Source organism: Perca flavescens, chromosome 14, assembly GCF_004354835.1.
Source record: "Perca flavescens isolate YP-PL-M2 chromosome 14, PFLA_1.0, whole genome shotgun sequence".
NCBI classification, from domain to species: domain Eukaryota; kingdom Metazoa; phylum Chordata; class Actinopteri; order Perciformes; family Percidae; genus Perca; species Perca flavescens.
This window is the reverse complement of record NC_041344.1, coordinates 30,342,910-30,366,708: the sequence shown is the minus strand read 5'-3', so window position 1 is coordinate 30,366,708 and position 23,799 is coordinate 30,342,910. Positions and strand designations below refer to the sequence as shown.

At 42.7% G+C, this 23,799-nt stretch overlaps 1 protein-coding gene across 1 annotated transcript; it reads right to left on the bottom strand.

The window, feature by feature from the left end:
• Positions 1-334: 334 nt before the first annotated feature.
• sh3bp5lb (SH3-binding domain protein 5-like, b) lies at positions 335-21,966 on the bottom strand. Its single transcript, XM_028598251.1, has 6 exons — positions 21,333-21,966; positions 20,959-21,021; positions 20,575-20,703; positions 5,745-5,906; positions 4,488-4,661; positions 335-3,939 (listed from the first exon to the last, which is right to left on the bottom strand). The coding sequence occupies exons 1-6, from the start codon at positions 21,588-21,590 to the stop codon at positions 3,337-3,339; spliced, it is 1,389 nt and encodes a 462-aa protein (XP_028454052.1). The 5' UTR covers positions 21,591-21,966; the 3' UTR covers positions 335-3,336.
• Between the last annotated feature and the right edge of the window lie 1,833 nt (positions 21,967-23,799).

The following is a 23,799-nucleotide window of genomic DNA, read 5'->3' as shown; positions in this document are numbered from 1 at the left end:
TACCGGCCAACTGTCCCGACTCTCCCGATTGCCACTCCGCTACTGGTTGACACCACGTTGTGCCATTTCATTCTGAGAATAGATTGGATATTGAAGTCCATAAATAAGTGTTTTGGCATGGCTGGCTGCGTGGCACCATATCCATGGTATTGGAAGGGAGATTCAATTATTGCATGTTTTATTTTGTTGTGCATGATCAACTCTCCCCCCCCTTGCTTTCTTTCACAAATCACACTCTGGTTACATCCTTAGCTATGTAAAATATTTATGCAGTTGCTCTGACAAAACCAGACGAATCAGGACTAACATTTAAGGCCAAACAACAACCAGTCAGTAAAGTCCTTTTTCTTTTAGTTGATGATCTTATCAATACATATTTACAAATCAATATACACAGCCATATGGCTACAGTCACTTTATAAGGCAATGGAAAAGTAGTATTTGGCCATGTTCTTTTAAATTAAAATAGTAGGGATATTCCATTTTAGTGTTTACCAAGAGGATAATACTATATCATATTGTTTTGCCAATCATTACTTATTGCTGAGATTTGGGAACATCACTAAAAAGTAGTCTTACGGATCAAGAAACAAGAGGCAGTCAGACAGGATGGAAACAAATGCCCACACTAGCTAAACTTATTTGGAAGACAAGACAAAGGTGAACAGTAACATGCAGACCTGCAAACTCAAGTGGGATGAAAAAGTAGGGTGATATTGAAAAAATATCATGTTACAATTTTTTCAGGCAGGATCACGATCCATAATCTTATCATAATTCCTTAGTTAGTATTTGGACCGTTATCAAGTTACTGATTTCAATATTTAAAACAATATAACCCTACAAAGTAACAGAACACCAGACCAAATTCCGTTCTCAAAAAACACCACTTTAAAGCCTCTTTGGGTTCTGTGCACAGCATTGAGAAGATTAATATAGCAGTAAACTGATATTTGCTCTGTTAAGATATGTAGCCAGTGGAGTAACTGAGCAGAGAATGACTCACCCTCCCTCTGTGTGTGTTGTAATCTGAGCTTCTCTGTTCTTGGTTTTGGTCAATATTAACAAACTGGGAATGAAAACGGATTGTTAAACTGTTGGCCCCTCCCTTTGTGTTCATGTATCGCTGGCTGGCTGATTGACAGTGTTGCGCCAAAAAATGATCATCCGCCAGAAACTGGTTGCTGTCCATGGGAGCGTGCGCAGCTCGTTTAAGCTGTATCGCCTAGTTTATATATATATATATGTCAGCTCACTTGGAAAACTGCATGTTACTGGATGTATTGGCCCTTTACAAAGGCATTTCAACAGGTAAAAAGTACTGGGTGGGCTACAATCTGTCAGATATAAACCACAATTATTAAATTAAGTCATTTATAGGCAGAAACAACCTTTCAAACACATGGTAGGAGTGGCAATCACTTGTTGGCAAGTGCAAAAGTGGATTTTATGGATTGTATTGCTCCTTTAAAAACGTATTTCAACAGGTAAAAAAGTACTGATATATAACTCATGAATGAAATCAATTAATTTGAGGCATAAATTACCTTTCACTGACACAAGTAGAAGTTGAAAAATTGAATTTCCCTACATTGTGCAGTACGATTGTATGTGACTAAATTTAAAAAGGTCAATGTGTGGTTAAGCAGGCTCCTGCATTAGGGGGTGGCGTGTCTGAGATTCGTTGTGGCAGAGCATGGAGGGAGATGTCCCAGAAAAATCATCCATGCAAATAGCAATTTCTTTTATTAAAATTACCAAAAAGCCACACGTGCAGGTCTAAAAATGTTTGCCCAAAATGTTCCTTGTCATAGTTTACAGAGTGACTTGCTGGCTTAACTTGACCCACCACTACATACATAGTCGTGTGCACACAGTTTTACTGTGTAATGAGGGATTATTAGTGACATTTCTGGTGAACTCACTTCTGACTGCCAATTAAGGTGGTTAAACCCAGCCCGATCTGCCGGTGATTTCAGTTCACTGGCTTATCCACCTGGCGCGCTATTGGCGGGTTTAACACGATGACGATAGAGAAGCGACGGCAAGCAGCTTTTTGTTTACATTCAACATGGCGGCCACCGAATCGCAGCAACCCATTGATGCCGCTACGTCACCCGGATCGTTAGTCTGATTGGTTGAAGGACTATCCAATTGCTTACAGAGTCATCTGAACTATGCCTCTTGTGCAGAAAAAAATACATAGCAGACTCCCCAGACTAATGTTCAATCTTAAAAGATTGAGCTTGGTCTGGTGATAGATGACTAGGTGGTTCAGGTAATCTGGATAAACTGTACAACCCATCTGACTGCTTGTGTTTCCGTGTTCCCAGATCTCAAGTTACTTCAGTAAATCCAGTGTAGAAATGAAGGCCAAAGCTACAATAAAAACTAAAGTTATAACAAACCGGAGAGACCCATTTGTCCATCCCTTCAGCAAAAACACAAGTGGTACCAACTTTTTTAAATTGTCTGACATGAAATAAATGAAACGTGTTTGCATTCCTCTAAACTGCCTGTTTGTACTTGTTTCATGCACTTTTGTTTACGTTTTAGCATGTGGAGCAGCAGAGTGGAGAGTGAGGGGAGGTCAGTGCTCTCTGCAGGACTGCTCTCTCATATTATTGCTGTCACGTAGAGCTTCATTAGTGTGTGGCCCGTGTACCTGCCAACGCTTCCTGCTATTCCTAACTGCAGTGTCCGGGCGGTGCTCTGTCACTGTCAGCCTCTCCATTTCACATTTTAGTCAGGGTTCTTTGTCTCTCTCTGTTCCCCCATCATAAGCTCGCCATAATCCTTACGGTACGTGTCCACTGTGGCGTTTTGTGACGGCAGGAATCGCCCCGCTTCTCACCATTGGCCTCGACCATTGATGTTCTCTCCACTCGCAGTTGTCAGTTTCTCTTCACTGACCACTGACAAGCAAAGAAAACAGGCTCAGCCTTCTACAACCTCGATGGCTGCAACTGATTGGACGAAAGCTTGACTCGGGATTTCAAAAGAGACATTTCAAATGTTTGCTTATTTTACGAAAATAGTTATGAGAGAAATAATCTGCAGCTGCTGAATCTGTCTTCACTTTAGATCGCCAACGGAGTTTTTGAGAGGCGGCGAGCTGAGCCGAGCTCTGATTTACATAAAGTAGTCTGGATTCAACTTTATGCAAATGTGGAGCGGGCAACTCAACGCTTAGCTTCTCAAAGTCGCCACGACGTTCCCAGAATGCATTGCCCGGCTGCTTAGAGAGACAATGAGTGGGAAGTGTGGAAATGACGCTGCCAGTGGACACGCACCATTACTCCTCCTCTCTCCTCAGCTCAGTCCTCCGGCTGACTATCATAGACTAACACTTCTGTGGTGCTGCTTGTTGAAGCTCTCTTGCGTCTCCTTGGTAACCTCTCCCTTCTCCTGCGGGGGGTCCTCGGCCCCTGCTGCCCTGCTGCCTGGCCTCTCATTAGGCTTTCTGTCGCGCTCCCACTCCTCCGCCAGCGCGCTCCCAGCGTCGCTCAGGTCACCCAGGTGCTCCACCGAGTCACACTTCTCCAGGTCAGAGGCGATGGTCTGCAGGCTGATGACTGACATGCAGTCTGAGGCGGCGTGCTCCGCCTCCAGCCGCTCCCTCTGGCCCCAGCCGCTCTTCCTGTGCCTCTCCACCCACAGCCTGGTCTTCTCACCGTCCGCCCAGTTGCTCTCTATTCCGCCAAATCCCACACTGCTGCTCCCGATGGGAATCCCAGTGGCGGCTTGGACCTCAGCCTCAGCACCCACAGGGGAGCTCCGCCCCCCACAGACTGCAGGACGCCCCCTGCTGGCCCTGATTCGCCCCCTCTGTGCGTGGATCTGCTCGCTGATCTGCTCCAGGTTCCGCAGGGCCACAGAGTAACGTGTTTTCACTTTCGCCACCCGCTCCTCCAACTGTACTACTCTAGCCTTATGTTCCTGAAAAAAAACACGGAGTTAGCAAGGCTCACAGAGACACATTCAAATATCTCTGGACACTAGGGTTGGGCATCGAGAATCAGTTCCAAAATTCCGATTCCAAAGTAACCATTAAGAAATAATTTATTATTATTATGATCAATATTTTTTTCTTATCAATTTTTAACCGATTCACGATGCATTGTTACATTCCTAGATCTCAGTGTTTCCCATTCAGCCTCCTTGACTTGGTTCAAATCTCTCAAACTGGCCCTCACGAAACCATTTTGGAAATATAAAGCAACTCAAAGCAGCAACAAAGCACAGGCCAAGTGTGAGATTTTCCAAATTCAAACTGAAGTTCCTGAAGGTTGAATGATTTGATTTGATCAGATTGTAATGCCTCGTTGCAGATGAAACTAGCCACAGTTAAAGCTCTGCTAAATCATGTGGCGTATCATGCAGAGCCTGTGTCCCTGCTCCCTCCAGCATGAACACATGGTGTGTATTTACTTATATTGTATAAAAAAACAAAAACAAAAAAAAACAGGATTTCTGCTGGTACAAACCTCCAGAATGTGATTGAATTGAGCCTTAAGTTCAAAGTAAGGTTTGGATTTGAGGATGACCTTCTTCAGGGCTTTCTGGAGGGTCTGGACTCGAGCCTCGGCTTCCTGGCAGAGCTGTGTGACGCGCTGGTGCTCCTGCTCGCTGCGCAGGCGCTCCTCCTCCGCCTCGTTCACCTGACCAGCACAGGGAATATGACTGAGACAGGAACAATGCATGATCCCAAAAATCACACAAAACCTTCTGTGTCTCTATACCCCACCATGGATGTCACAGTTCAAATGACATGGACCACAGCCATCTTCCAACTTGACCTTCATTATTTGTTTTTATTTTATTTAAAGACTTTTTTGGGGCATTTTGGCCTTTAGCGACAGGACAGATGTAGACAGGAAAGGGGGGGAGAGAGAGGGGGTTATGACATGCAGCAAAGGGCCACAGGTTGGAAGTCAACCCTGGGCCACTGCGGTAAGGACTGAGCCTCTGTACATGGGACGCACGCTCTACCAGGTGAGCTACCAGGGCGCCCCACTAGGCCTTCATTTTCTCACCTGGAAAGTTTTGTGAATGCATCTGGCACAGTTGTGATGCTATCGTGGTGAGAAACTGGCGGTAGAAATATAAACACCTGGCAAAGTACTCCAAACCACCTCTGTGGTAGTTCCCGCCAGAGAATGTAACAAATTATGGAAGACGCGTCTCCACTTCCTCCCGCTGTACAAAGTGAAGCCAAAGTCTCTCGGATTCGGGCGCTGCCATCTTGTAATTTTGGAGCCAGAGAGCTTAAATGTCCCAGGATATTAGCTGCAGTGACATTACTGCGCGCATGGAAACGTTTACAAGCAGCCTCTCTAATCATTAAAGTAAATGGTTAATGAAAACACTCACACATCATTCCAATACATAATTAAAAAAGCAACGTAGCCTACAGGGACTGTAGAGAGGCAGGGATATGTGAGTGCGGGTCTCTAAATCAGAGAAAATAATTAATTCAGATGGGTGGAGGGTGGATGGATGATTATAAGCCTACACATGGATTCGGATAAAGAGCCAATTTGTGCATCACTAAAAGTGTGTGTGTCTGTGTGTCGGTCGGTTGGTCTCTCTCTGTGTGCCTGATCCTGAGTGTGTGTGTAGTGCAGTATAGGGTTTAAAGTCACCATCTATTGGAAAAGATGGGTTAATACGAAAAAGAACATTCTTCTCCTTTTAGGTACACCTGTGGATCAGAAGTTCTCCCAGGCTGCGTGGGCGTGTACCTTAGCGGTGGCGTGGTTAAGCATCTCCTGCCAGGTGGGGTCCATGGTGTTCCTGTCAGCCAGGAGGCCCTGCTCCGCCACATATACCATCTCTCTGGCAGCAGTGTGCATGGACACGGCCCTCTCATATCTCAGAGCGGCCTTCTGGGTCTCCTGTTGGGCCTGGGGGAGCAGAAAGTGTAAAGTGCTCCGTGATAACATCCAGGGGATCACCAAACTCGCCACCCGCCGTCTGGCTCACCGCGGCGGAGTGAAGCGCATCTCCGGTCTGATCTACGAGGAGACCCACGGTGCTGAAGATGTTCCTGGAGAACTGTAGTACATTTCTGGTGTTCCTGGAGAACTCACCTAACACCGAGCCACCAATGGAAACACACACTTCATCTAAAGAGAGACTTCCTGTTCTGAGTAACAGGCTATTACTTAATTTTTTTAATAAATCAATCATCACTTAAAAGCAGCTCAAGATCCCAAAAAAGGAAACAAAGCTCCTTTGGGCAGACATGGACAAAGAAATGGGTTTTTAGAATGGCAGGTTGAGATTGAGAAGTAATGAAGAACCTCAAAGCTTCAAATTAGAGAAGCTCAGGTATGTGCTTTGTGTAAATAAAAAATAAAAAAGTCTTTCTGCAAAGTGCTATCACTCAGTTTTGAACTTTGTCCGTAAAAAATAGACCCTAATAACCATTATATGTCACTGAGCACAACACACTGTAAAGCTGCACACTGTTTAACTGCTTATCAGATAGTCCAATCACTTCAGAAGCCCCCCCAACATCTTACCATTTCTGTAACTTTATAAGACCAACCTTCCGACATTCACGCCATTCACGCCATTCACACACTATTATCACAGCGTAGGAAAGCACAGCGCTCTCGCTAGATGACCGACAACTTGTCCGCCTTATTAAATCTAACCAGTGTCGGGTGGAATTAGCAAGCTAACGGTTATAGTGACCAAAATTATCACGGTTTTCGGTATTATCGCTGTATTTTTAAAAGTGTGTTCAATATGTTCAGAAAGCACTGGTAGTCCTACACAAGCTAAATTGTTTCAAAAAGTTTAACAGTGTTTATTATATTACAAAAATATAGGCAAAACCTTATCAAAAGTGCAACTTTTAACATAAAAGGAACAAGGGTTCAGCAGTAAATAGCTTATTTAGCAACTTCAGGAGCCTCGGATGAAGCTGGGAAGGATTAAACACACGGTCTCAGCGGTGGTAATCCACTGTGATAATAATAATAATGATATTTTAAATGAAAACAGTAATTGTTATCATCAACATTTTTGTTATCGTTACATCCCTACTCACAGCGCTGACGGATTATTTCTGGTTAAAAACCACTCCAGGGGGTGGGGAGGGGCAGTTGGAGCATGCACAGACGCTTAACCTGATCTTACCCCAGTTAAGGGCTATACATGGAGAAATACCCCGGTTACTGAAGGAATTCTCTAGGTCTGTTAACCGGGTTATGAGAACTGTTTTGAGAAATCAGGGACATTTCAACGAGGGGGATTCAAACCACATCCATTCAGATAGATGGTTTGTAAAGTATAACATTTCAATGCTGTAAATTCAGGGGTATTTAATTAACACAAAGTATTGAGTAGTGGTTCATTTTCACAGTTTAGTATTCAAGTGCTTGTATTTATCAGCATAACCTCTGAGTGTATTGAATTGAGATACATTTTATTGCCAATGAATTCAACTTTTTTTATTTGTAAGACAAAGTTGTGTTATTTCTTCTTTCAGGAGTTACCAAATCCTACTGAAAAAGGCTGTTAGTTATCATATTTGTATGTACTTTAGGCCGTATTTTAAAATTATAATGTCACTGGGGTTCATCCTGAATAAATCATTCCAGACATATGCAGCTCAGTGAGCTCTGTCAAAGCCTGGAGGGAGGGGCATCTGTGTTAGTTTGGGGACATCAAATTGTTAAAGTCAAGGTTGTTTTTAATCACATGGGAAGGTCTGGTCGACATCTCTGCATGTGAACGCAGCAGGAAGGCCCGCCGGGAGAAAAAAGGTTTCAAAGAATGTACGGTAGCTGCTGAGAGATGAATGACTGCGTCACTGTTGGTGATGATGTTTTTTATCGTATGGAGTCTTTGCACGAACGGCCTGTCAAACATGTTGTGGTTTAACCATCAGAGAACGGAGTTCACGACGGCGGCGGTGGGACATTACATCATCCTGTTTAATCCATCTAAAATAAAAACCACAACAGCCAGAACATTCATTCTTTTTGCAGCAGAAAGCTAAGGTTTCCGTCTTTCGTGTCATAACGTTGTACGCTCCTGATGATGACAAATCGTTTCAGCTGTGTTTTCTAACATGATGTTACTGTGCTAACCGAGGACAGTCAATACACTTGTTAGATCATGTTTCATTACAGAGTTCTCTGTTGATTTGTGTTTGTCGCTGTGTACTCGTGGTAGACTATAATGTAAAGAGAGAGCGGCATGCCAGAAATGCAATGCACCATGACGTAGATCCCCTTCAAGGCCAGGCTGATGTTGGAAGTCCCTCTAGTGGACAGAATGTGTAACAACAACCACATGCATATAGTGGCATTAAAGGGGTGATAGAATGATTATATAGGGTATTTCACACTGTTCCTTATGGTCTCCTAATGGGGTATGTAACATTGGTTGGGCTGAAAATGGCCTGGTTGATATTTTATTGGCCCTTATGCATCCCTGTGTTTTGGCCCTATTTGTAACGAGAGCTTTTCTTCCAAATATGGTATGTTCATGAATATTTAGATGAGCTGCGCGCTGATTGGTTGAGCGAATTGCCATACACACACATTAGAGACGTGCACTGATTGGTTGAGCGAATACCCAATACACACACATTAGAGACGTGACAGAATCTCATATTTCAGACACTGCAATGTTTCATTACCAAATTCACTTCTGAGACTTTTTTATGCAAGAAATCAACTATATAAAGCTCAAATATGGGCTGTTTTACGAAAATTGATGGCTAATTGCAAATTTGGTAAGACGTGTCAGACTTTAGGAGCTCCACACAGTCTGACGAGAAAGCGGCAGACTGCTGGGCTCCATACCCAGGGCAAAGTCACCCTTTGTGGATACTGCACTACCGGGGCTCCGCGGCCAGCTGCCGGCATAACTATAATATATTTACGGTTTAAATTTCGTCACGCCACTTATATAACATCTACCCCAATGTCTTATCAAGTCTCAAAACCTAAAGGAAGGCCCTAAGAAAGGCCAGATCAGACTATTACTCATCATTAATAGAAGAAAATAAGAACAACCCAAGGTTTCTCTTCAGCACTGTAGCCAGGTTGACAGATAGTCACAGCTCAACTGAGCCATCTATTCCTCTAGCTCTGAGTAGTGATGACTTCATGAGCTTCTTTAATGATAAAATTATAACAATTAGAGATACAATCCATCACCTTTTGCCCTCAACTTCTAACGGTTCACCTTTAAACACAGGACCGCTAGAAAGAACGACTAGTCCTGACATATACTTAGACTGCTTTTATCCTATAGACCTTCAACAATTAATGTTAAAGATATCCTCAGCTAAGCCGAGACTCCTCAAAGAAGTGTTACCCATGGTTAACACTTCATTACTAGATATGATCAATATGTCCTTATTAACAGGTTATGTACCGCAGTCATTTAAAATAGAAAAAACCCACCCTCGATCCTGAGGTCTTAGCAAACTATAGACCTATATCTAACCTTCCCTTTCTATCCAAGATCCTTGAAAAGGTAGTTGCTAATCAGTTATGTGATTTTCTACATAGTGTGGTGGAAGTTTTTCTTGAAGCAACAGTCATTAGTGATATTCATGATAAAATCAAAACGAATAACGACTGTTTGAGAATTAAACCAAAGTTTGGTCTTTGAGTATTTATTTACATTTGCAAATGGAGAAACACAGTTTCAAAGGTACACGCAGCGCAACTGATCATGTAGTGAAGACCTCTGTTAAGCCACCCCTCTAAATGTATCTTTTAGCATGGCCATAGTTGAAAAGAGGACATCATTACAGTCACACCATTGTCTCACCTTCCCCTCTGCTCTCTGTTCCTAACATTAGCCTAAACAACAGTTTATCCCAGGAGGCAGAAGGAGACACGGTCTATGGCCTTCTCAACTTTGTCTGCTAAAAGTTAAACAAAATGAGAAGCTAGAGTTTCTTAAAAATAAAACTCCTAGGCTGAGAGTTCATGGCTACAGCTGTCCCTCTCTGATCTTTAAGAGTCTAAGAGGAAGGAACAGCATTTTGTGGAGGTTTAAAACAATCTTTTAACAAATGGTCAAAATCATTACCGGTAATCAATAATGGTTAAAATAAAATTTGCCACCACAATAGCAACAGTTTATTTGAGGACTTTCAATCAGGATCAGAAAGCATCATAGCACAGAGACGGCACTGGTGAAAATTACTAATAACCTTCTAACTGCTGCAGACAAAGAACTTGTCTCCATTTTTGTTTTACTAGATATTAGTGCTGCATTTGACACTATTGACCAGAGATGGGAGTAAGTCACACATGGGCAAGTCGCAAGCAAGTCTCAAGTCTTAACCTTCAAGTCTCAAGCAAGTCCAAGTCATTTTTTGTGACAATCAAGCAAGTCAAGTCAAGTCATAGCTTTGGTCAAGCAAGTCACAAGTCAAGTCATACAAAAGTTTCCATTTTTAAACAAGCTAAAGACAGTGATTATGAAGTGCTGTAGTTCTATTATTTATAAAAAAAATCACAGCCTAAAACTGATATTAGGCCAACAATAAATCAACATTGTTCAAAGTCAAATAATATTCTTCAAACATGCCTCACTTTTATGAGACAGAAACACATCCTTTAACCTTTCCTTCTATTAAAGAACAAAACATATTCTTTAGGAGTAGCTGAATCCCACCACCTTTGCTTATCACATGGAATGGAAAGTATATGTTGATATTTGACAGTGTATTTGTGAGTGAATGTGTTCGTGTTTGAGAAAGAGAGAGTGAAAAGTTATTAATATTGGTGAGTGAATGTGCGTATGTGTGAGAGTGCAGAGTGCGTTGTATGTGTGCCTAGCTTTATTCACATACTTACGTCTTCATGTGTGTGTGTTTAGAGAGAGAGAGAGAGAGAGAGAGAGAGAGAGAGAGAGAGAGAGCAGTTTGTTTGTGTGTGTGTGTATGTGTGCCTAGTTTTATTCGCTCAACAAAGAGGGGAGGGTGTGCTTATTCATGGCCCAAAACTGAAGGTACTTCTGTCCATCACAAATGTCCAAATAGTGGTTCAGCTGAATATGGGGACTGGAAACCGAATCTCTCCCGATTTGAAGTGTCTGATGAAATTCGACGTCGGAAATAAGTACTGCAGACCTTGCAAACTGCCATAGGTTTTCTCTTTGCCTGGTCATGTGTAATCCTTATAGCCAAACTTTATTATTTTCTGTGCAGAGGGATAGGCGCCGATATATGTTTTCCTCCGTGGGTGCTCACACGCGCACACCCTTTACTAAAAAAGTGTTTGCATTTCAGAACCTTAGGAAACGGACAGCGGCCGACACGAACACACACGCCATAATAAAGCCGAGACAGAGCCACTTCTGAGATGAAAAGTTTAACTGGCACATAACCGCGATCAGCTTCGTGGGAAATTAAGAATCAATGCCACCGACATAACCAATCACAACTGCAGTGTTTAATTTTAGATTCACGTAAAAATGAACTGGCAGTCTGGCACTAGTGGGCGGGCAGTATTTTATCAACGCCCATGAGAGGGATCCATGACGTTAAGTTAGCCTATTAGCCATAGCCAGTGTTGTTTACTGACGGTCTGCCGCCGCGCGCCGCATCATCATATCAACGGTTCCTGCGCATGCAATAGCACTAAAATCGTAAAATTAACTCCTCCTCAATATCAGAAGGGAAAAATATATTTATTAAACCGAAAATCTAGTCATTTCAAGTCATTTGACTCAGGTCTAAGTCAAGTCTCAAGTCATGAATATCAAGTCAAAGTCAAGTCGAGTCTTTTATGAATGTTAATCAAGCAAGTCTCAAGTCGTAAAATTTGCGACTCGAGTCTAACTCGAGTCAAGTCATGTGACTCGAGTCCCCCATGTCTGCTATTGACCATACAATCCTGTTACAGAGATCTGAACACTTAGTTGGCATTAAAGGAATCGCTCTAAGCTGGTTTAAGTCCTATTTCTCTGATCGATCTCAATTTGTTAATGTTAATGATAAATCCTCCAAGTGCGCTAAAGTTAGCCATGGCGTTCCACAAGGCTCAGTGCTTGGACCAATTCTATTCTCCTTATATATGCTTCCTCTTGGTAATATTATTAGGAAACACTCAATTAACTTTCACTTTTATGTGGATGACACCCAATTATACTTGTCAATCAAACCAGACGAAACCAGTCAGCTAGCTAAACTTCAAGTATGCATTAAAGTTATAAAATCCTGGATGACCTATAATTTTAAGAAGTTATTGTGCTGGGCCCTAAACACCTCCGAACCTCATTATCTAAAGACAGAGCTACTCTGGATGGTATTGCCCTGGCCTCCAGCACTACTGTTAGAAATCTAGGGGTTATTTTTGATCAGGTTATATCCTTTAACGCCCATGTAAAACAAACCTCAAGAACAGCCTTTTTTCATCTTCGTAACATTGCCAAAAATTAGGAATAACCTGTCTCAAAACGATGCTGAAAAACTAATCCATGCGTTCTTTACTTCCAGGCTGGACTGTTGTAATTCCATACTGTCAGGTTGCTCAAATAAGTCCCTTAAGACTCTCCAGCTGATCTAGAATGCTGCAGCACGTGATCTCACAAGAACTAAGAAAAGAGATCATATTTCTCCTGTATTAGCTTCTCTGCATTGGCTTCCTGTAAAATCCAGGATTAAATTTAAAATTCTTCTCCTGACCTACAAAGCTCTAAATGGTCAAGCACCATCATATCTAGAAGAGCTCCTAATACCTTATTGTCCCACTAAAGCACTGCGCTCCCAGAAAGCAGAGTTACTTGTGGTACCTAGAGTCTCTAAAAGTAGAATGGGAGCCAGAGCCTTCAGTTATCAGGCTCCTCTCCTATGGAACCAGCTCCCAATCTGGGTTCGGGGGGCAGAAACTGCCGCATTCAAGAATGAACTTAAAACTCTCTTATTTGATAAAGCTTAGTGAGGAGTTGCAGCGTCCGCCTAACCAGGCCCACATGCTTCTCTTCATAGTCATCAGATTAATAATATAACAAAAGTAGAGGGAGGCAGGCCAGCACAGCCCGATCCGGCAGGGGAGAGTTCAAAGCCCGAACAGGCTACCTCTCCTTTGACCTGTCTCTCTTAGTTACGCTGTTATAGTTCTAGACTGCCGGGGGACTTCCTTCCTTTGACACACTGAGCTGCTCTCTCCTCTCCCTTTCTATTAACATTTGTGTGCATCCCGTCCCAGAAATGCTTGTTACTAATCCTGACGGAGTCCTTATGTTTTTTCCCCCATCGTATTTCCTTGGAGAACGTTGGCACCAAGATCCTGGTTGCAGCTGTCGCCATGGGCCTGCTGCACTCCCTGCTAAGCTCTGCAGTGCCCTGCAATGTCATACTGCGTCCTGCTGAACTCTGCTGCCTCCTGCTACGTCCATCCATGCTCTGCTGGGCCACGCTACATCCTGTAACACCCTGCAGCGCACTGATATGACATGAACTACTACGACTACCATTTGAAGTCACTTTTCCATTATTAATGTGACTATTATTGCCACTGTTCATCACATCCCCAACCGGCCCCATCAGATACCGCCTACCAAGAGCCTGGGTGTGTCCGAGGTTTCTTCCCAAGAGGGAGTTTTTCCTCGCCACTGTCGCACTGCTTGCTCTTGAGGGAATTATTGTAATTATAGAGTGTGGTCTAGACCTACTCTATCTGTAAAGTGTCTCGAGATAACTCGTGTTATGATTTGATACTATAAATACAATTGAATTGAACTGAATTAAAGCTAACCGTTGTGTCCGATTTGATTTTAAGGCATTTTTATGAACGTGAAGCGTCTTGTTAGGACGAACAGCTGCTAGCTATATGTCCCATTCAATACAATGGGGAAATATCGCAGCTAGCTAGCTACACTTTTGTCATAACTATAATATTTACAGTTTGAATTTTGTCACGGCACTTATATCACAGTTACCCCAAGGTCTTACAAAGCTAACCGTTGTGTCCAATTTGAATTTAAGGTATTTTTATGAACTGAGGGGTCTTATTAGTAGGAGCAGCAAGCTAGCTATGTGTCCCATTGAATACAATGGGAAATGATTGCGGCTGGCTAGCTACACTTTCGGCATAACTATAGTATATTTACAGTTTGAATTTCGTCACGGCGTGAATATTACAATAATTAGCCATCCATTTGTGTAAAACGGCCCATATTTGAGCTTTACATATTTGATTTCTCGCATAAAAAAGTTTCAGAAGTGAATTTTGTAATGGCATAGCAGAGATCTGCGTGACCTAGATTCAGAAGACTACCTGATCTCAGGTCAGTTGTGTAGCCTATGTAAATGTTGGGGCGTAACCGTTCTCTTAATACACCCATGGGCGTGACAAAGTTACAGGTCTTGAGATGCTTACGTAAGCAACTAGCTTTGTTGAGATTTGCCCGTTTTCAGCGGCAGTTTCAAAATATGAGATTTTCATAGTAAAGGGGTGTCAATGGGATTTTGAGCTTCTATGTATGTCCTATTTACCCACCAAACTGTCGTTATTCAACTATGACAGGGTAAAATCGGGTTTGCATTCTATCACCCCTTTAACAATGCATAAGCCTGAGTAGTGTAGTACATATTAATAACAGGCTGCATTTGAGCATTAAATATTCAAATATGATTTGAATATTTTAAAAAATAACAAATGAAATTTGAATGGTATTATAGAGGAAGATTGACAGCTCTAGTCTATTGCAGATAAAACAAAACGCCTTCACACTCTCAAAAACTAAAACATGTTCAACTTCTGGAGTGTTCAGAAATATTCTGTTCATGTTTCTACATTTAGAAATCTTTTGGATCAATATGTTTTGTGTGTTTATTTAGTAAAAATCGCATTTATATAATTCAAAATGACAGTGAAAATAAGATTCAGATTAATAATCGATTATTTGCTTTATTGCTTCCAATTAGACCTCTGCCCTTTGTTTGTGCAATTTTCATTAGTTAAATTCCAGTTTGGAATGAGTGCTCAGCATGTTGATGAACAGACTGCCACACAGGCCCCACTCTCAAGCGTTAAACCTCTTCCCTAATCAATTAGGTCTCATTACGTATAAGTATCATCATTTAGGTCCCCCCACCACCCTCCCTGGCTGTGATTCATTAGTAGTTCCACTTCCCCTCAGCCCTTAATATTACTTATACCATGGTCTGGGTGAATATTTGATTCTGATTGGCTGCAGGATGTCCATAAAAAAGTGTTACAGACCTTTTTAATAGAATTCTTTTGCTAGGCAATAGCCTGGCCCCTTGTTAACTTCCTGTCAGTTGATGTCATTCACATACACTGCAACAGGAAATCAAATTGGAGCTATTTAGAATGCCTATGTTTCCATCTGTGAAAAGGACACCTACTACAGGAGTTTTCGGTGAAACAGACTGTCACAGACCTCTCTAAATTAATGTGCAAAAGAAAATGTGTCGCGTTCACTGCCTCGTCCTCTGAACACCACAGGATGGCGCCAACAAACAAGGTGCAGGTAGCAAGTTACTAGCCTCGTGAGACCGTCCTGATCTGGCGAGCTCCAGTTTTCCACTCGCAGATCAGTCTGGCATCTTGAGGCAGAGAAAATTTGGAGCCGTTAGCCAAACGACCGGGCCAATCAGCGTTGGTTTTGAGGTGGGTTAGGTGGTGATAGACTGATGGTTTATCCAATCAGCTAACCAGTATTTTCAGACAGCGGTAGCCGCTCGCTAATGCTTTTTTTCTCTTGGATCCTTCTTTTGGAATATGGTCCGTGAACCTGAAATGGTTCCTTTTACTCCTAAATTCTCGTTACACAAACGGCAAATATCCTTTACCGACATGTTTGCATGCTGAGCTAACGAGCTATGCTTTGCCTGCAACAGCAGAGGCGGGCTTGTGGTTGTATTTTCATACGCTTCGTGGATCTGATTGGTTGATTTGGCCCGTCTATCACAACATAGGTGATAGACAGATGGTTCATCCAATCAGCTAACCAGTATTTCCGCCCCTTCCCAAAAGTTCTCCAATGGAAAGTTCCCAGATGGATATGCCGAGCAAATGCGAAGCAATCCATCTGGCGGAGTCAGGTTAGCAAGTTACACCACCCCTCTGAACTGACTCTGTTTCAGCGAATAAGTTCCACTCTCTTGATACGTCCGGCTTCTGAACTGGTTGCAGTTCCACTCTGGTTCCACTATAGGGCGCTCACAGGCGAGTGCAGGATGAATGGAGGTCTAAGGAGCTATACCCCTCAAAATCCATTTCAATGACGTCATATATATATACGTCATATAATACACATCGTACGGCCAGAAATACTGCTTTACGGCAAGCTCTGAGTCACTTCCTTTTTTGTCTCAAGGCATCGACAACACAGCTGACAAGTTAGGCTCACCCTGTCAATACACATACTAGAAAGAGGTTTGGTTTGCTAATGTTTTAAAGACCACGCCAAAATATTCACTCTGACATTCTGGTTCTGCTTTGGATGCCGTCAAGCAGGATCTGTGGTCGTAAACAGTCCTTCACTGAACAATCAGCATTCATTAGCAGAATGCTAGCGTGTTATGGGCAACAACGACTCAACCTGTAAAAAATCAAAAGGACATAAGTAATCGTTCATTCAACTTTTGACCTATAATTCATGTTCTACTTGCAGACTATAAATATCTCCCGTTGCCAAGGGTGGCAAGTCGTATCTAAGGTCCGTTCTATTGCATAAGAACCTTATGGGATGGGAATGATTTTTCCAGGTATTAGTCAAGGATGGTGGAATTTCCAGCTTATGAACTCATGCTATGTAATTCAGTCCCTCCAGGATTTCGCAGCCTTTTTCTGAGATTGTTGCGGCCCAAAATGCCTGATTTCGCAAAGGCTTTTGTAAAAAATTGCGATAAAAGTTGCGATGTCTTTAAAAATAAAAAGGATGGGCTGAGTTTTCCTAGTAAATTTACCAAAAAGGCTCAGGATGCTGCAAATGTTGGTATAATATGAAAATGGCTGGTGGATTTAAGACAAAATATAATAATTTATTTGAACATATGTGTCAGTGGCTTTAGCCTACATTTTTAGTTAATTTCCTGACTAATCACTGCGTCATCATTGCTAGCGACAGACAGGGGTGTCCTGAACAAACCCGCCATTTTTAAATAGTTTAGTTTTGTTTATTTGCTGCCTCCAGCTTCTTTTGAAACTAAATTTGTTCATTCATTCAAATTCCTGGGCATCCATATCACGGACTGTGATGGTCAACTAACACCACAACAGTTGTCAAAAAAGCACAGCAGGGCCTTCACTCCCTGAGGATACTCAGTAAAAACAACATGAATGTGAAGCTGCTGGTGTCCTTTTAAAGATCCACCATTGAGAGAATCCTTTCATACTGCATCTCTGTGTGGTTTGCTGCGTGTTCCGCTGCAGACTTTTAAAAAAAAAAAAAAAAAAGTCTGCAGCGGAACACGCAGCAAACAAAAAGGCTCTGCAGAGAATTATCAAGATTGCAGAAAAAATAAATCCTTGCTTGCCCCCTCTCCTCCCTGTCAAATATTGCACTCAGCCGCACTCTCTCAAGAGCCAAGAACATCATCAAGGACAATACTCATCCTGGCCACCATCTGTTTCAATTGTTACCCCTCATAGCAACACCGGGGTCCCACAAGTAGGGTTGGGCATCGAGAACTGATTCCTAATCGGAATCATTTCTGTATTGGAATCGTTTTGGAATCGATTGGATTATTTGGTTTCAAATCCGATCATCACTTCCCAATTTAACATGCGCAAGTTTGGGTTTCCGTAGCAGCCAGGTGCTTGTTGTGTTGCAGCCATGGAGCACAGTAAGCTGCGCTCTAGTTTGGCTTTATTTTACGTTGAAAAAGCTGTAAAACTGCAAACCACCACAGAATCAAAATAAAACTTTCCTCTTATTTGTAAAAGGAGGCATGTGACCCGTTTCAACTCCACCCCTCAAAGAATCGGAATCGAGAATCGATAAGAACCGGAATCGAAAGGAAGAATCTGAATTGGAATCAGAATCGTTAGAATCCAAACGATGCCCAACCCTACCCACAAGGTTCTGTGGTATCACCCATACTTTTTACATTGTATAGCAATGACTGCAGGAAAGTACACCCAAACAACTATATTATAAAATTTGCAGATTTTGAGCCTTCTCCAGAAGGACATAAATCCTTGTGTACCATGATGAGATCACCTGAGACCATCATGAGACACCTTTATCAAGTGGTGTGACACCAACCATCTTATCATAAATGTCACAAAAACACAGGAGATGATCCTCGACCCAAGGCAAGTGATTGACGATGAGCCAGTCGTCATAAAAAAACAGAAAATCATCCAGGTAATGTCTTACAAATACTTAGGTGTCCATATAGTCCAGGGGTGTCAAACTCATTTTCCCAGGGGGCAACACTGGAAAAAGAGCATCACATCGAAAGCCACACATGGAGAGTTTATTGACGTGCTTTTGTTACTGCATGTCACTTTTTTTTTTACATTTTGGTAGCTTATAGAATTTAGCAAATCAAAAAAAACAAAGATAGTTGTTTTTTAACAACAACTTGTTCACAGCCTGAATATGAAAACTCTCTCTCTGCTTCTGGGGGGATTTCTGAGTCTCAGTCGGCAAATCTGCCATATTCTGCTTTGAATGTCAGGTAATTGTAGTTTACAAAACACTGTCCTGTGTTTTGGGTTTGGCGCACAACTAGGAGGGCCTTGAGTTTGACGCGTGATATAGACAATCTTCTCTGCTGGAAAACACACATTGACCACCTGTGCAATAGACTGCAGCAGAGATTATACTTTTTAAGGCGACTGAGACTGTATGGAGTAAGTAGCCAGATCATGCTCATGTTCTACCGGGCGATTCTGGAGAGCATTATCAGATATGGAATCACAGCATGGTTTGGCAACTTAACAGTGCAGCTAAAAAGCAGGCTGGTCAGCACACACAAGACAGCTATGAGGATAATAGGGAGGAAAGACTACAAGCCCATACGGAGTCTGTATGAGCAGGCAGTCAGAAAACAAGCTGAAAGAATCACTGCAGACTCTCTACACCCTCTCTTCCCTGAATATGAACTTCTGCCATCAGGGAGGAGATTCCGTGTGCCAAAATGTAAAACAAACAGACTAAAGTTATCGTTTATTCCAACTTCCATCAAGCTGCTGAACTCCAATAGTAAATCCTAGCCCAGCAGAGCAGGGGTGCAGTAAATACACCAGCACTTTTTGCACTCATGTGCAGTCATGTGTGTCCTTCTTTTGTGTCCTAGGACGCTGTGCTGATCTCACTTTCATGTTGATTTTATCTTATTGTATTTGTATTTTATGTTAATTTGAGAATGTTTTTATGTTACATGTTGTTTATGTTGTGAAGCAACAGATTGTAGCACTATGTCCAAGACAAATTTCCCCTCGGGGACAATAAAGTGTATTCTATTCTATTCTCTGGTAGGCGTTTTAGGTCTATACAATCCAGCACCACCAGATTTAAAAATAGCTGCTTTCCAAATGCAATAGTTTCCCTAAACAAATTTAGTTAGACAAACCCACAGTCACTCACTGTCACCTCCTGCACTTCGATACTTGCACTTATCTGATTGCTCATTGCTCTTTTACTGTTTTTATTCTGTTTTATATGTCCTGTAAGGAATATTTAAAAGCCCAGTTGGTTTGTAAGGACGGCACCCTATATCTTCTGCCTGATGGCAGCACCTCATACGCCTGAAATAGGGGATGTAGCCCATCATCCGCAAATTGCTTGTCCTTTCCTCACTAGCCTGGATTTGCAGATTGTGGTCAGAGAAATTAACTGATGTCCAGCAATCTTGCTGGCCATGTTAACTATCCTGTGTAATTTATTTTTGCTTGTCACTGACAAAGACCAGGCAATGGAGCAGAAAGTTAAAATACTCTCAACAAAAGAGCGATAGAAAAGGACCATCATGTCTTTTTCTACTCTGAACTGTCTCAGCTTCCGCATAAAATACAGTCGCTGTGGACCCTTTTTATAGATGGCATCAGTGTTGGTATTCCATGATAGCTTTGCATCTATTATTGTTCCTAAGTATTCATACTCCTCTACTACTTCAAACCCTTGCGCCTCTATAGTCATCTGCTGGTGGGTCGAGCCCCCACTTCAAAAGTCAAATATCATTTATTTAGTTTTCTTTGTGCAGAAGACAACTGGACCTGCACCATTCTATAAACTGATCTACCCAAGCCCAGTACAGGGTTTCATCTTTGTCCCAGATCAAACCTACAATCGCTAATACATTTTATTGTAACATGTTCATTCATTTGTGTACAGGGTAAATAAGACTGGGGAGACTGTACTTCCTTGTGGAGACACCGTGTTTGTGATAATGGGGGAAGACACTGCTTCATTTACCCTGACACACTGCACTCGGTCAGTCAGAAAAGGACTCAACCCATCTGATGACGTCACTATGCACTCCCAACCGCAATAGCCTCTCCATCATAATGTGAGGCCTAATTTACAATATTATTGTAAAGTACAATGACAATAAAGGCATTCAAATTCAAATGTGTTGCACTCATGTGCAGCTACAAAACACACCTCTTTGGCAAGTCTGCGTGCTTCATAGTAAGGCCTTGCTTTCTCAATGCAGGTGCCAAGCTGGGAGCCCTGAGCGTTGAGCTTCCTGGCAGAATCAGTAAGGATCCTCCTGTAGCTGGACCGGGCATCCTGCATACACGCACACGCACACACACACGCACACACACACACACACACACACACACACACACACACACACAGAGAACATCCAGTTAGCCATGCTCTGACACTGTGGAAGCTGAGGCTGTGATAGCATAACTCCAGGTGAACAGGTAGCCAGAGGCTGGTACACAAGTCACACACACACACACACACACACACACACACACACACACACACACACACACACACACACACACACACACACACACAAAATGCTCTCACATCCAGCTGCAGCTCCAGCTGGTTGATCTCATCACTGGCCTGGTTCAGCTGCTCCAGCTCCTCCTGCAAACACACGACAAACATGGTCTACATTAAAAGCACAATACGGACAGAAAGGCTGGAAAAATGCTGGAAATAAAGCAATGTTTTCAGTGGTGGGGGGGGGGAGAGAGACATTAGCAGCCCAGAGATGCAGCCTAGAGGCTGCCCATCCCAGGTACCAGTCTGTGATAGGAGCACAGTGTAATATGCTCATGCTTACTACGCTTCGCTTAGTAAATATGCCCCATGTACAAATGTAGCCTACTAATGATTACTGGATGAGTTTTTATTTGACTACGTCGGTAATAATGATAATTATAATTATAACATTCCTGAATCCTTGGGTCCAATTCCTCCTCGTATTTGCCGGCTTCTTCTTCCCCTCCGGTTTGAATCCGTTTCCCCGGTTCATCCTCTTCACGTTGCGCTGTATGCTCCTCCGCGGTGTCTGCGTCCGCTCCTCTTCGCCTCGACATCACGGTGCTCGCTTCTCCGCCTTTCGCCTCTTCCCCCGGGGTCTCCTCCCGAAGACCGCTCGGTCTAGGCAACCCCGCGCCGTTGGTAATTTCACTCGATGTTCCTGGCTCCATTTGCGGCCTGTCGTTCGGCTGCCGTGTTGCAGCCACACGTCCCCCTGCAAAATACGGTGTCCCCGTCACCGCCGCTACAAACTTCCTATTGGAACACTAATATTACTTAAACTGTTAAAACGTCCCGCTGTGCCTGCAATACAAACACTGTGTGGCTAATGCTAGCCACTCTACGTAGCCTGGCTGCTTTAGTCATTTAAGATGCACATGACACTAAGTTAGTGGCACTGCAATACTCTTTCCTACTCTTGTTCTGTTATCCTCTTACACATTTTGCAATTCATCTATTTCGTTATGTCCTGGTATTTTTATGCAGGCTACGTTATTTCTGAGATATCCATAATAAATGCAGTGTGTGGCTAGGGCTGCTCCAAGGCTTTTGGGGGTCACTAAACAGTATTTATTTACACACCCTCTCTCTCTCCCCCCCACACACACACACACACATACGCACGCGTGCGCGCGCACACACACAGCGTTGTGACAACATGATCACAGTATTTAAATTATTATGGGCTTATTTTTAATGATAAAGTTGTAATATATCACACCTTTATTGTGAACAACTGTTTCCAACAGATATTTGCTATGACATATTCTTTGTTATCTAACTTGCAGTTTTTCACATGGGTGAAGTATGGCTAGAAAGGCCTTATATTATCAGATGATCCCCTCAGAGCATATCTAGTCTATATCCATGACGTTCCACTTCTGGGATTGCTTCGCTGCCGCCGGAAATTCCGCCAGATGTCCCTCATTTTGGCCGGATGTCCGTCACCTTCCTCTATTTTATAATGAGATATTTTATAATAATTGGCAAAGATCAGTCGGGTTTTCTGGTTTAATCAAAAGGTATTCAGTGTTGGGATGCATCGATATGACACAGATCCATATCAGTGCCGACACTGACCTTATTAAGTGGATTAGGTATCGGCCATAACATATTCTATATCCACAACGTTCCACTTCCGGGATTGCTCTGTTGCCAACGAAAATAGCGCTGGATTTCACTCATTTAGGCCGGATGTCCATTGCTTTGGGTTTACTTTGTGTTGGCGTTCTAACCTCCGGTGGATTTGTGAGGACTATGGTTAACTGCTCCTCAGATCTCTGCAGGGTAAATCCAGACAGCTAGCTAGACTATCTGTCCAATCTGAGTTTTCTGTTGCACGACTAAAACTACTTTTACATGTTCCACCAAAACAAGTTCCTTCCAGAGACTATTTTGCAGAGGCGTTGTTGCTCCGACGAGCAAGTGCTGCCCAAGACGATTGTGATTGGTTTAAAGAAATGGCAATAAACCAGAGCACGTTTTTCTCCCCATCCCGGAATTCTGTGTGGACTAGTCGGACCCTCCTTCGCAGCGCTGTGGAGGAAGGTCTGGCAATGCGAGACTAGAGCAAATCTAACCTTCTCTGACTGCAAAAACTGCAACAGATCACTTATCCAATGGGTTAGGGTGGGTAGTGTCTTCTGACAATCAGAGCCAAAGGCGCAGTTAATTAAATGGTGGAAGATTAGTTTCTTCAGAAATTACTTCAAATATTGCTGAGTTGACATGGGTTGAAAGAGCTCTCGGGGTCAGGAAAGGATTTATTGCCAAGTAACACTTACAAGGAATTTGCCCCGGTGGATGGTGCATACATAAACATAAAAATGAAAGGAGAAAAAAAAAAAACACACTTCAAACACCTTTGAGAGCGCTTTGAAAATTCCTGTCCAGTACTCAGAGAGAAGAGTGTGTATATTTGTAGTCTCCCATTGCCAGCTCTATCTCCACAGCGTTGTTGAGTAAGGTCTGGCTACACCACAGATGCACTCTGGGACAGGATAAAAACACTCTGTTTTTTTTCGGTGCTAAGCTCCAGACGCAGCGACGGTGGCTCTGCTAAATAGTCTCAGGAAGGAACTTGTTTTGGTGGAACATTTGCACCCCACAAAAGGCCACATACAATATTAAATGAAGTTAACTGTTGACACAATACAGTAACGTGAGCTATTTAAATTAGCTGATACATGGTTAAACCTCATTGGCTCTTACCAGTGTATCACCGTGTGTACTTCGTCCACAGCAATCCCACCAATCGGTCCCAAAACGTCCCAGTTAGAGACGTATTCTTTGTAAATCTTTAAAATCATTCCCTGAAAGAACCAAGCAGGGCTGCCTTGTCGCACCATCCAGGTTTTCTTAAAAACTTGACATTTTCAG

What these genes read in the sequence shown, in the direction of transcription:
- sh3bp5lb (XM_028598251.1), bottom strand. Translation starts at nt 21,590, where the DNA reads ATGGAGCCAGGAACATCGAGTGAAATTACCAACGGCGCGGGGTTGCCT. An exon ending in AGCTGGAGCTGCAGCTGGAT is followed by an intron (nt 20,704 to 20,958) that starts GTGAGAGCATTT and finishes GCGTGTATGCAG; the next exon opens with GATGCCCGGTCCAGCTACAG. An exon ending in AATTCAATCACATTCTGGAG is followed by an intron (nt 3,940 to 4,487) that starts GTTTGTACCAGC and finishes GTTTTTTTTCAG; the next exon opens with GAACATAAGGCTAGAGTAGT.